We start from the raw sequence: 14,403 nt of genomic DNA, 5'->3' as shown, positions 1-14,403 counted from the left end.
AATGTCCAGGTACACAAACAGATCATGACATACAAAGGAAACTAACAATGTCAAATCACCGGAATTGAATTAAGCAAACATTAGGAGACTCAAGGAGCTAGGAAACACTGAACAAATGAGCTGATGAAACTGAAACAATAAATACACAGACAAGTGATTGGTGAGTGAGTGGAGACAGCAGGGGAATACAGTTGGAACAAATCAATATAACGAGACAGGGGAAGCAAACGTGAACAAAAAAGACATAATACAAGGACTATCAAAATAAAACAGGAAACATAATAAACACAGAAACATAGACCCAGACTCAAAACACAAAATTAATGAATTAATGAAAACAACACATACTCCATTAACCTGATTATGGACTTGCATCGTTAAATACAGTGAAACTATATAAAAATAATATGCTATTATATTAAAAAAAAAAAGTTCAGTATTACTGTAAATTACTGGCAGCTGTGGTTGCCAGAATTTTACTCTGGAAAATATAGTAATAATGCAGAATACATAATGGTATACTTTGCTAATAAATGTAACATTCACAGTGAACTGTTGTTTTTTGCACAATAAAAAAACCTGTTAAAACTTGTCAAAATAAATTTTTTAATAAGCTTGATTATCGTCTCCTATTGAAAAAGCAAAGAAGAGCTGTATAATATGATACATGATTTTTTTCATTCAAAAGTTCTTATTTGTATTCAATTACTGGCAGCTGCACTGAAACATAATACGGCTGATTGGCATAAAATTTACATTCATTGACTTTTTGTTATAATTTGCTAGAAACAATAATAAAAAAAACAATAGAAACATTGATTTAATATTAAACTTAATACAACCAAAAACAAAAATGTACATAATAAACAGTCAAATCAAATTTGAAACAATTGATACTTCCAGTGGTTTCACAAAGTTTCTTTTTAACCAGACTTGACAGTAGAGAGCTTTCAAGTCTCTGATGGTGTCGTAGGAACTGGAACAGGTTTTGGATCAAACGTGTTTGAGGACTTGCATTTGTTATTCAGATGCACAGTGTAGATTAGCTTTCTTTTCTTTTAGCCTGAAAGCAAATACAAATACTAATTTTAGTAACTGATTGTATTTACTATTAAGCTATAGTGTTTTATCAGACAATCTGAGCTTGTTAATATTCACATTTATTTTCATCATAATTTTCTCAATAATTCTAACACTGTTTTGACATTTTGTTAAAGTTAAAGTACGATATGTTTTGAGTGATTAACCCTTTAAAACCGGTCGGAGCAGGCACACTCCGTTTTCCGTAAATCCCTGTAGAACTGCAACCGTGTAAGCTAGCGCAATAAATTTTTTTGCATATGAAACCGGAGGAGTTTTACTTACATCTTATGCCATCAGCTTGTCCTAGGTCCTGGTTTCCTTCCACATATAGCTTTGCAAAAACTGTGACGTCATTTTCACGGAAATGTAGTTTTTTTTTTACCATCAGGGCCTCATAAGCCTATACTGGTGTTTTTAAAAGTTATGTTTGACTTTATGACTTTCTTTGTCGTTTCTGGGATGCTTAGAACTCAAATTGCACTGCTGGAAATAGTTTGTTTCGATGCATATGCTGTTTTTTTGCAAATTTGCACTATAATATTTATCTTCGTTTTTCCTGCAGTATATAAAAATTGGTGTATTTCAAAAATAAAACTATGAAGACACTCAAAATAAATTTCCTGTGGTGGGAAACTATTTTGTGCAACTTTTTTGTATTTACAGTTTTGAGGGATAAGCCCCTTAAATTTCTCTAACTAGAAATATATGTTAAAAAAAACAAAAACGATTTATTTTTGTAGTTTATTGCACTTTTTTGCAATTTATGTAATTACTATGCACTTAATGCATACATATTATTAAAATTTGGGCTATAATGGTTGCATTGATGTATAGCAACTTGATATGCTCCCAAAAATGGCACTACAGCATGTAAAAATATAATAGCTCTGGCAGACTTGGTTCTATAGTAGGTCTTAAAGGGCTAATATACAGTTGTAAATTCAAATGAAAAAAAGCAGGAAACATTGTCATTCATACAGAATTATGTAAATTGTAGGGTGATTAATTATAAATAATGTTACAGATTTCTCCTGTTGTTTTGAAAGACAATGTGCCGTATCACTCAAAATTTGTTTTTTCAATATATTAGCAGTGTAAAAATAAAATCAATTTACCATTTGTCTATTAACAGAAATTTAACATACATATTACAGTAATTTACTAGTTTTGATTTAATGGTCATTTACCATTTCCATTTCACAGTTATTTACTGTAATTTTTACAGACATTTTTTACAGTGAGGGAGTACTGTAGTCTTTTCTACCTAAATTAATTTACATTACCCTAGAGATACATAATATAACAGAAAACTCATAAGCACAAGGAGACTAAATTATACCAACAGAGTCCCAAAAAAGTTGATTCTTCAGTCAGACTGAAGGAGTCGCTTGGATGAGTAACATAACATTTCTCCCACTGAAAACGTTACGTAAAGAATCAGCTTTTTGGTGATTTCCTTACCTGGATGGTTGAGCATGCATCAAGACATATACCAGCAGAGGCTAGGAAACATAAATCACTCCTTGCGATAAAAAAAACAAAAAAACAAAACAATGACCTTATAATGTTGAAAAAGTCCAAAAAACACAAAACACTGACCAAGAACCATGGCATTTCCTGGGTCATTGCAAAACCTTGATTGTTTTCTTTTTCAGCCATTCTGTTGTAAATTTGCTGCTGTGCGTGGCATCACTGCTTTGTTGCATAATCCAGTTTACCTGTTAGATCAGGGGTGGGTGATATCTAAAACCTCCAGGCCTCAAGGGTCCTGTAGGTCTTAGATATCACCTGGGGTCAACACACCTGAATCACATGATTAGTTCATTACCAGGCCTCTGGAGAACTTGGTGAGGAGGTAATTTAACCATTTGAATCAGCTGTGTTGGAGTGGCTGTTTGGTCTCTCTAATGCAAAGGTCTGGGCATTCCTCGCTACACTGTACAGCATACACCACATTGTTAAGTTGGAGAGATCAAACATCCACTTCACAAGCGCATGGCACAACATAGAAGAGCCACCTCCAAGGGACAAGACTCGGCGGTCTATCTGCATCTAAAGGACAAAGGTCACTCCTTCGAGGATGCCAATGTCCACATTTTGGACAGAGAGGACAGATGGTTTGAAAGAGGAGTGAAAGAAGCCATTTGAGCAAGGTCCACTGTGAGCGACCATCTTTGAACAGAGGCGGGGGTTTACAACACCAACTGTCTGCCATCTATAATCCAGTTTTGAGATCCCTTCCCAGACGCCTTAACGCCCACTCACATCCTGGGCCATCTGACCTCAGGAAATCACATGATAGGGTGGGGCCAGGTTTCACAATGAACACACCCGAAACCCTGGCTGATTGTGACCCACACCCGCTTTCACACCTTGGCTCATGTTATTAGGTAGAGGATCATCAGGGGGTCCTTTTGTCCCTTTTTGGGGGGTTACTCCCAAGGGGGTTAAATTTGGGACTCTCCACCATGTGACCTTAGAACTGAAGAAACTTCTTGGATGAGAAGCGAAACATCTTCAAGCAAGAAGTCCAGACGCTTTTCTTTCCAAGCTCTTTAGACAAAGATGACCCGGATGACTGAGAACCTTCACAGACAGATTATCTTTGTCCAGAAACTTTTGGCTTTTTGTCACAATTTCCTGCTGAGGGACAAATATTGAAAAAGCAAGAAAATCTTCAGTATTGTAATGTTTTGTTGCTGTTTTATTAAGTCAAATGAAACACATTTGATACAATTGAAAATAAAAAATTTTCATTGGCATTTTTAAACCTAAATTCTGAGTCAATACATAAAAAATATACAACCCAAAACATGCCAAAGCTTTTAGCTTTAGGCTGAACAGCAGCTGAATGCCCTCCACCTCCCCGTGCCTCCCGTTTCCACAATGGTAACGTGCGAGAGAAAGAATGAAAAACACAGGGAGACAGATGAAGGACAAAGATGAGCAAAAGGGTATCACAGAGAAAGTGATATAAAGACAGGGTATGAGGAAGTGCGTGTATGTGTGTGTTATGTAAACCCCAGGTAGTATTTGTTGTCCTGGATAGAAGCATCACCAGGGGGATGGCTGCTCCTGCTAAGCAGGTCTCACCACACCTCTTTCTTTCTCTTTTTTTCCCGGATACACACCAGTAGGAGTAAGAAACAGAAAAAACATTAACAATAAGGGAGAAATTATAGGATGAAGGGAAGAAGACTGAGCTTACTGACAGAAAGGGGCACTGGATTTAGCTGGTGTGAAAATGGTAACGTAAAAATGTGCGAGATGGAAGAGAAAAGCTTGATCATTTGAGAAAAGAAGAAGCAAAAGGGGAGGTGAAGTGTATGGTAATGTATGTCAGATATGTGGTTTATGAAAGCCCAAACACGCCACCCTTAGCTTCTTGTTTTTGGGAGCACATTTTGTATTTTATGTGTCAGTATAATGGTGGCGTTTCTGTAACAGTTCATTAAGAGCACATTAATGATACACCTGCATATATCACACAGACATTTCCACATCCACCCACACACGCACACAAACACAACTCCCTGAGGGGCTGTTGTCAATAACAGCCTGTGCTCTGCACCTGATGCATCTGTAGGGATAGTCGTCTTCATGCTGAAACAGCAGGAAAGAGCATCAGCAGAGATATATTTTATGGTTCCTGTCTGACTGCTGACTTAGATAGAGCTCCACTGTTCCAAATCTTGACCTCTACTACTGCTCTGGAAATCCCAACTGTGACCCCAAATCAGCACTAAAGACTGATTTCACCCCACTGAGAAGCTGCAGGAATCACAAGCAGACAGATGCACCGTGATCTGGGGCAACACTGTCCCCTAATGGCTCAGACCTGGAGGTGTATCTGGTAGAGATGACGTAAGGCAAGGCTGTGCTCGTTGATCTAGTCATGGGTTAAAGATGTATTTGAGGTTTAACTGTAAGCCTGTAACGTTTAATTGATACCACTTGACATTTTGTGGCCTGCTCCATAAAACAACACTAAGTAATTCATTATACGGTGAGTTGCCATTTTATTATGTGCACCTAACTGAAAAGAATGCAGTCAGATCATACAGTCCGGCAGTAAACCTTTCATTTTGTGAAGGTCATTTTGTTCAATTTCTCTTGCAATTGTTTTACTCAGGTGCTGATTGTCCTTTATGGTTATTTCAAATGAAAGTATAGTGAGCCCCATTTATCCTTTCACTGATACAAATGGGGCTGACAAAATAATAAAGTTTATCAAAAGTTTATTACATTTAAAGGACTCTAAGAAAATGCACTAGCTCAGCTGAGTAAATCTGGCACAACAGAAGAAATATTAGCAGCACTGCTACTACACAAGTATGTAAGGAAATTACAGTAGTGCTTCATTGCAAGTTGGCTCGAGGCAGTTCCAGTTCACCAATAGGTACTGAGCAGCGAATCCGTGGGAGGATTTATCAATCTCTGAATGTAATCCAGACATAAAGCAAGTAAGACTGTACTAAGGTGGCAACGATTTTATGGTGCAGTTGTAATAAAAAACAAAACAAAAAAACAACAGAGCTACTAACAATGTGGGTGTTATCAATTATAGTACAGACTTGGTATTGTTTAGAAACAGGGATGGCACCAGAGTCTGCGTCTGCAGCAGAATGATATATTTTAGGCTGAAATGGTTTTATTTATTTTATTATTTTCAAATGGGACTTTGTAAGCTTTGTTGCCAGCGTTCATCTGTTTTCTTTTGTTTCTTTGATGTGCTTGGGTACACAGAAGCAAGGTTCAAGCTGTTTTTATGGTCGTCTGTGTAGAATGTGAAATCACAGTGTCCACAGTAGGATGCACACTGGCAGGTAACCCCAGCAAAATGCAAAGCAATGTTTTGTTTTGTTTTATATGCAGCAATTATTGGCAGAAAATGCTTGCACATCATTGTGTTTAATCTATTTGTTCCTGCTTTAAAATGAATGTGCAAATCTTCTATGTAACAGGCACTATTCCACTCTTAGTCTAATAGTGATTAATTAAGTGTTGGTTAAGGAGAAGGATTGGGAAAACATTAAAAATGCACAAAATACAATCCAAAAAGAAAGACGTGGCTGCTTAAGAATAGCAGTGATATAAGAAAATGTATTTACATTCAGCAAATTAACTTATTGAAATGGGAATTGGACTTTGTGTAATATATGATTACATTTTAATATTCACATCGCTCCCTTTAGAAAGCAAATCAGTTTCTCTATTCTCCTATTTCCTTCGAGGCTGCTGCCAGGTGGGAGACCACATCGGAAAGCCTTAACAAATTTGCCCTTTGAGGACCCATCTGTGTGGTGGATAAATAAATTTTCATATCCCTTCTTTCTGGTTGGCATTTCAGGTTCAGGGAGCCACTGCAATCAGACTAGATTAATAATATGATTGAATGCCAGAGGAGGAATCGAGGAATACATGGATAAAAGAATAACAACAATATGGAAATCACATTCCATTAGCGGCCCAGAGGTGCGAAAAATATCAACATTTCACAACTACGGAACAGAAAACACAACATCCCCAGACGGAGCCCAACTATAAGGAAAAGGATACAAGAAAACCACAAAAGCAACAACATTGCACTTTTCCTCTTTGTGACTGGACAGAACCTGAAGTTGATGTTGAGAATTAAAAGAACATTGTGTATGTGTATGAATGGCATTATTTATTTTGAGCAATTTAATTCAGTTCAGTTCAGTTTCATTTTTATAGCGCCAAATCACAACAACAGTCACCTCAAGGTGTTTTATATTGCAAGGTAAAGACGGTACAATAATACAGAGAAAACCCCCTATGAGCAAGCACTTTGCAACAGTGGGACAGAAAAACTCCTTTATAACAGGAAGAAACCTTAAGCAAAACCAAGCTCAGGGAGGTTAAGAAACAAAGCATTTGAATCCGTTCTTTTAAATAATTTGACCAGTTTTCAATAACTTTAGATACTTCCAGGTGATTTTACTCAGTTTGAAACCTGGCTGAGCTAAAAGAACTTTTAAAATGCAACCCAATGAAATACTAGAATCATAAAGGAATATTTCAACAAACGACATTTATTAATACTGTGATGTAATTCTTGGTATATGTTCATACTGCAGAAGCAAGTTTCAAAGAATTATGACTTCTGAAAACTCTTTTTCTTTTAAATTTCACTCCAGGACGCTGCATAAAGCAGTTTAGAAGCAGGATATTATTTTAAACTGTCAAATAGGATAGTCCAAACACAAATGATCACAAAAGAGACATTTTGTCTAGACTTGTTCTCTAAAGTGAAATGTGTTTTTTGAAATGTCTGTTTGAGTTCGTGTCTTTGGTTTCGCTTTACATTGCGTTACACATGAGGACCAAGATATTCATGATATACTTCAAAAACTGACTGTAAGCAGGACTACTCAGTGGTATTATTCAGTCAGTAGTCAGTAGTCAGTATGTCAGTTAATGAGGCAGTTGGCTGTGTTTATCAATTGGACTCACACACTTGTTTCATCCTGTACACGGAAATATATTTTTCAAACTCTTCAAAGCAATTATGTTTACTTAAGTAACCAAATGACTCCTTGGGTCAGACTTAATTGGCTTACAGCTTTCTGTTCTTCCCTGGCTTTACTTGGATTTAGTTTTAAATGGGACATTAAAATGAGATTTGCAGATAGGGTCCTCTGCTCATTGCACAGTTTGTGCCTCAAGGTCTGGGAAGCATTATGTTTCCTCACTTCATCTTTCCTTCACATCTCAGGGGGACTGATCACATTAATGGGTCTGGTGACCTTTGGCATTCTAGACACAATTAACCGGGTGAGTCACACATATCACATACGAGATTTCACAGTTACTTAATTTATAACAACCTTCAAGCTAAAAAATAATGAACTGTTATCAGTGAGCTACATCTAATATCCAAAACACGAGGGACATTGCTTTTGGAAAGACATCGTGCCTCCTGTTGTATCCTATTTTTATAAATGACAACCCGACTGCAGCCAGTATTTAATATATATGTGGCTCAGTGTCAGTGATTTGAATTTGGCTTTAAATTTAGAGGTGCAATCAAGCAGTTGAAGTAATACAGAATAATAAATTGGTTCGGAATGTGTTTAAAAACAAGAAGCTTGAAACACATGACTTCAAAGCATTATATTACAAAGAATTGAACTTTAAATATATTCATATATTAAATATATGTCTATAAATGTATTGAGTGAGAATTAGACTGCTCTCCTACATAGACTGTATATGAAAAATGGATATGGTAAAAAATTAAAGCCAATGTAGTGCTCGCTACCCTGGAGGGCAAAACATTACTCCATCATGCTGGCCAATAGTGGACAGTTGGTAGTACTGCGGGACAAAAGTGTTTTTGGGGGCTTTTTTTGCCTGTATCAAGCCAAGAATACTTGTACCATCTATCCATGGAGGAAATATTAAGATATCAAGAGAAACTAGGAATTTTGGCGCTTGTGATCCATATTTTGCCCGGCAGCTTTATTTAAATCCCTGAAAGTGGGATGTCTCTCTCAGAGCTCCAGTTCAGTGACATCTAAGTGTATCTTGAAAAGAATCACTCACCTTACACTGCTGCGACAAAGAAAGCTTTCAAAGTACAGACAGCTACATGTTTTTTCGATCTGGATGGGTAAATAAAGGCTCCATGTGGGAGGTAAAGAACAAGATCTAATGTTTTGTTTATTTTGACACTTACACTGTAGGGCCAGAAAATTCCAGTAGTATTAATTTGTCACATTAATGTCGTGGTGTCCCAGTAGCTTTGATGTCATGTGAAAACTATGAATGAAGCAGGGGGCAACTCCTGATGGGTTGCTGATGGGGGTTTTGCTCTGAAATGCAAATAAACATTTCAAAAAGGAGGACAAAGCAAGGCGAGCTTTACTTTTTAAATGGCAAGTTGCTGGTCAGTAAGCTTGCAGTATTCTTAAGGTTCTTAGTCAGAGCCACCTAACTCTATGCCACTAAATATGCAAACAAACAGACAAACAGTTAGGTTCCCATAGTGAATGACAATCCTTGACCCATCTGATCCTGAGGTTTCCCCTCCCTCAGAGGTCTGGGTGTTACATTTGATTAGGTGTTCAGGTTTGATAAAACATGATGGTTGTCTTGTATGATACTGTTTTTATCATCTGCAGAGCATTGCCCAGCTTTATTGCATTGTGTTTCATCTGATGTGGAAATGATCATGCTTTAATTCCATCACACCTCTGTTATTGAAAGTAATTATTTCTTTGTCCGAGCAATGGTCCAGTGTTCCTGCGAGACTTTGGTGAATACTTTCACAACTCCTTATGTTCAGATTAGTGAGCTTTTACATCCTGGTTGTACCACTCACTCCCACTGGATCAGTGGACACTACTGATAACCAGCAAGTCTGCTTTTTGTCATTCTATTGATCTATATATAACACCCTTTCATCTTTTTTTAAGTTATACTGTGACTTTTCTTCTTTAAAAAATGCAGTAAAATTGCATTTTACATACTTACATCAACCATCAGTCATATCTGGTTTCAAAACACCCAGACAGTAAAAGCATAAAAAAAAAACCACTCAGTTTGAAGCTTCACAATTTTTCTGCACTCACCAGGGGGTGACTTCATGTTCAAACATATCTTTTATATGGAGTCTGTGCTTTCATCTCATTATTGCCCAGCAATAAGGTTTAAAACATCAAGAAATTGCAAAAGGTACAAAACATAGCAGACAGTGTTAAGCTTTGTTGTGAGTAGAACAACCACTGGAACAATGTTTAAAAGTCTAGACTGGTTACATGTAAGAATATATTACTATAGTCAATGAATGTATTGATTACAAACATTATATTAATCTTGGATAAAATCATCTTTCAGTTTAGACAGGCATGATTATGCACTAACAGAATGGCCGCATGAGGAAACATTACATTATCAAAAAAAAAAAAAAAAAATCAGCCTGTTATGTGCCAACCTGTGCAGGGCTGGTACTTAGCACCAACACCAGTAAACAGTAAAATTCCCTTACATATATAAAAAAAATTAAAAAGTAAAACTGCATATTTTGACAAGAGATTACGAAAACAGAAAGAATATATTTAGTTTTTTTTTTTAAATGAATGTGTGTTTTAGTTTGTTTTGATGTGTTTTGTTGTTCTCCATTATTAAAGTTTCCCAATATTAAGTACAAATTCCTAATGCAATCACACATCCTTTTTTTTAACTGTAAGGAGCTCATCTTGTTTCTGTGTGTGTTCTAGTTATTGATGTGTTAAAAGTGTCTGTGTGATAGCGGCTTCAGTGGTGTAGGTAACAGGCATTGTAAAAAGCTAAACTTACTTGAGTCTTTCTAAATTTTCATTATGTAAAATGGCGCGCAGTTACCTCAGTCACAGAAGTTAACCCAGGCTGTTTCTAAAACCAAAATTATAGATGATTTAAGAATTATAAGTGCCGGAATTTAATGCTGCAGTAAAAAGTTGGTTAAGCTGATCTTTCAAATATAATTAATCGGATCAATACCTTCATAAAAAAACTGCTCTGCATTATTCTATATGCATTAATCCAGATTTAATGGCTTTTAACGATCTTTGAACTAACTACATTTAAAAATATCTGCAATTGAACAAAGGCAAGAAACTCATCTGTGTTGGTTCACGTCTTACAGATGTACCTTTAACACAGTGTATGCCATTACTTTAAGTTTTCCCTTTTCTATCACTTTTAAGAATTTGTATCACAGGCTTGTTTTTTATTATTCAAGAAGCCCTCAGGGGCAAGTTCAAACCTCAGAGTAATGATTCATCCTATTGTTCATACCAGTAATCTCTGCTGCTCTTCACACATTTATGATAAATTGAAAAAAAGAAGAAAAAAAAAAGATCTCATTTGCTGTTTCTTTAGGAGCATTCGAGTGTAGTAGACACATGATATGTCTGAGTCTTCATCCTCCACTTCATTTCTCTTATCATCTGACATACAGCCAGAGGGTAACAGCAATACACTGTAGTCCAGTCCTCACACACACTTCCCTGTGGATAAGCATGCAGGACAGATGAGTGCATGTCTACATGCAAACACATACAGAAGCACACACACACAACAACAATGTAGTGGGAGCAGGATGGGTACACGATAAGATGAAAAATGCAAACACAGAACTTCATTTACACAAATAACATGAATATTTTACTGATAACCACTTAGAAAGAAGCAGCACAAGGGTCGATTTTCCATTTACTAGAGTTGGAGTTTTAAAAATGGCTGAAACGTCACAGCACTAAAAACTGAGTGCGGTGGTGCAGTTTCTGTTTCATTGAAAACTTTATGGTGTTATGAACAGGGTCCATTTTGACAAATTTGCCTTCCTCTGTCTTCAAGGACGCTCTCACAACAGTACAGCATACTGTATACCTGCACACACATAGACACACACTCACCCGTATCTTGTAGCGCTCTCTGATCCCAACTCGAATGGCAAAAGTGGATCCTGGTAGTAGAGGCATGCACAGACACTCCCCGTATTGGTGAGCTAAACTCAGGTCTAAACAGCACGGCACGAGAGCCCCGAGAATACCTGCGAGCACAACGCAGCACATCATGTGGGTACATGAGTGTTTGTTTACGCCAGACAAAATCCTTCGTATATGTCTCTGTCAGATCCAAAAGTACATTTAGAAAGAGACAATGATGATGTATTGGCTCTTCATTTTGTAGAAACAAGTTAAGTGAAAAGCAAAATATTCCCAATCATTTTCAGTTTAGAAAAATCTACGCAATCTTAATTAAAAGAAAAGCTACTTAAAGCAGTTGTGCTGAAAATAAATAATCTTGTGATAAAAAATGCTTAAATACTAAATTGTTTTTGCAAGAGATGAGTTATTAAAAGTTTGTTAAAACTGAAATGATGCAACTGAACTATAAAATAAATGGGTAATATTCATTAATATTAATATTATAATTATAGTATTAACTATATCTCAATATATTGACATAACGCAGAATGCAAAGCACCGCTGGAAGAAGAAAAAGGTAGTAAATGGATATCTGAAACTGCTGCTATTTGAAATTATTTGCACTTGGCTCTAAACTAAGACTAAGTTTCAAACCTTTTTTTTTCATATATGAATTGTATGCTATGGTACATCTGATGGTTTAGCTGAATGGAGTTCTGGATAGCTGGTGAATGGTCACCTAGTTCCAACGAGACTGCACCATCAGCAGCAGAGGCTGAGTGATGATCTGAGCTGGAATAATGCAACGTGAAACAATAAAGCCCCTTAGGATCTCTGAGGGTGTCAAAGTGACCTCTGTGAAATATTTTATGTATTACAGACCATTTACAGCCACGATATTAAAAATATATATATATATTTTCATGCAGGGCAATGTACCACCCTATACTGCATTAAACGTCTGTTGCTATGGGAATAAAAACAGAAAATAAAGGCTTGGTCACCATAATTCCCAGCCCTCTGTCCAACTGAAAGCATGTCATTAAGGGAGGTCTATGTAGAAGGGCAACAGCATACCTCTGGAGAGCCTCCTCAAATGAGTTAATGCAGAAAGTGTAAGTTTATTGCAGTGGGGCAGAGGGCTGGGAATTATGTCGATCAGGCCTTTATTTTTAGCTTATATTACCATAGCAACCCAAGGATGGTCTTACAGTTCAAGAAGTTAAAGTTCAAAAGGTGGAGGAGCTGCTGTTAAAGAAGAGCTCTTATATGAGGTGTGACCATCAAGTTCTGTGACCTTATAGCGTCTCCCTTTTAATGGTCTCTTTGGACAGCATGGCCATTACTTTTAGATTGCTCCATATTTTTATGAGCTGAGTTGCTGTTTTTGTGTATCAGGTTTTTTTTTTTTACCAAAAGCTAGACAAAAATCTAATATGAGTTGAACCTGTTATGGCCTTCATTCGGCATTATTATTTAGAATAATCAATATTTATGTTTTTTTTTTTAATATTATTGTGTTTATAAAGTAATCTAAATTATTTAGGGTTAAAAGGAAATGTCACATTTGCTTACTGTCTTGTGGATGAGAGGCCTGGGCTTACATAGGAATACAGTATCTGGCTGTGTGTCTACATTACATGTTGTCTTGTCTCTGCAGACATCAAGCAGGCCAGTGCTCCAGTCCCCTCCAGTCTGAGTGATGGTGGTGATGGTGGTTTTGGTGATGCCAAGGCCGGGCTGCGTCACTACTGGTTCCAACGCAGCAGGGGCTTTGTTTGACCCCCAATTATCTTCACTTCCTGTGGTGACCCGCCCCACTTCCTTCTCTTGAAATGCTATTGCTGAGTCTGTGGTGAGCACCCCCACTTCTTCCCCTTCTTCCTCTTGTAATACAGATGTTGAAGGTGCAGTGAACACCCCCACCTTTTCCCCTTCTTCCTCTTGTAATACAGATGTTGAAGGTGCGGTGAACACCCCCACCTTTTCCCCTTCTTCGTCTTGTAATGCTGATGTTAAAGGTATGTTTACTAACGGTTCTGCACTGAAATTAAATTTTGAATAAATATATTGTTAGATGGGTTCACCATCATCTAAATGTCAACTGTTACTCAAGTGCAAGAGAAACAATTTCAAATCAGCAACCTGGCCTCGTGTTTTTCTGCATTAAAAGCAAACATCACATTGAGCTTGGCATTTTAATCCAAGAAGTGCAAATGCAGGAGCTGCAGTAACAACAGATTCAAAAGCTTCTGTTTCTTTTTTTATTATGATTTATCATAGAGGCAGAAGAGAATAAACACAGCAGCATTATTAAGTTGGGTAAGATAAAAGAGCTGTTGGCTGTAATTCTATTGTGTTCAGCGCTGACAACAATGTGTAGTGGTGGGGACAAAAAAACAAAAACAAACACTTACTCGTGTGTGACTGTTGCATCCTCCATGACTAGCAGCTACTGGCATCCAGACAGGGGTAAGACGACGAGGCGAGAGAGGACAGCGAGCAGGGAGTCAGCAGGAATGAGGAGGTGGAGGAGGGGGCGGAGTGGCACTTTCCCAGTGAGAGGGTGTGCATCAGAGCAGATAAACCAGCAGTCAGATGGCTCGGCCAAAAGCTGTGTGACAGAGATAAGTCTTGTAGTTTTCTTCCGTCTGAGACTTTGCCGTGCACCCTGCTAATACAGCAAATGCAGACTTGGCAGATACACATCAGGGTGCATGAACATGAATGTCTGGAATAAAATAATGTGGATGCAAGCGCGCACTTAATACGAACACGCCAGCAGGTCAGAAGACCTCAAATCTTGCAGAAAGAACTGAAACCTACCAAAAACAAACTGAGAAAATGAGGGAAATGCAGTAAGCAGGAATTATTTTATTGT

General features: G+C 37.4%; 1 protein-coding gene and 1 long non-coding RNA gene across 2 annotated transcripts; both read right to left on the bottom strand.

The window, feature by feature from the left end:
• Positions 1-289: 289 nt before the first annotated feature.
• On the bottom strand, positions 290-2,865 carry LOC113030964 (uncharacterized). Its single transcript, XR_003273667.1, has 3 exons — positions 2,718-2,865; positions 2,545-2,605; positions 290-1,063 (listed from the first exon to the last, which is right to left on the bottom strand). It is a non-coding gene; the product is annotated as an uncharacterized LOC113030964 (long non-coding RNA).
• A 5,884-nt stretch (positions 2,866-8,749) lies between these two features.
• Positions 8,750-14,031, bottom strand: plac8l1 (PLAC8 like 1). Its single transcript, XM_026183085.1, has 4 exons — positions 13,940-14,031; positions 13,163-13,566; positions 11,508-11,644; positions 8,750-11,099 (listed from the first exon to the last, which is right to left on the bottom strand). Exons 1-4 carry the CDS (start codon positions 13,963-13,965, stop codon positions 10,968-10,970), a joined length of 699 nt encoding a protein of 232 aa, XP_026038870.1. The 5' UTR covers positions 13,966-14,031; the 3' UTR covers positions 8,750-10,967.
• Positions 14,032-14,403: the final 372 nt, after the last annotated feature.

The sequence above is a fragment of the Astatotilapia calliptera genome, chromosome 10, assembly GCF_900246225.1.
Source record: "Astatotilapia calliptera chromosome 10, fAstCal1.2, whole genome shotgun sequence".
Taxonomy (NCBI): Eukaryota; Metazoa; Chordata; class Actinopteri; order Cichliformes; family Cichlidae; genus Astatotilapia; species Astatotilapia calliptera.
This window is presented reverse-complemented; position numbering and strand designations above follow the sequence as displayed.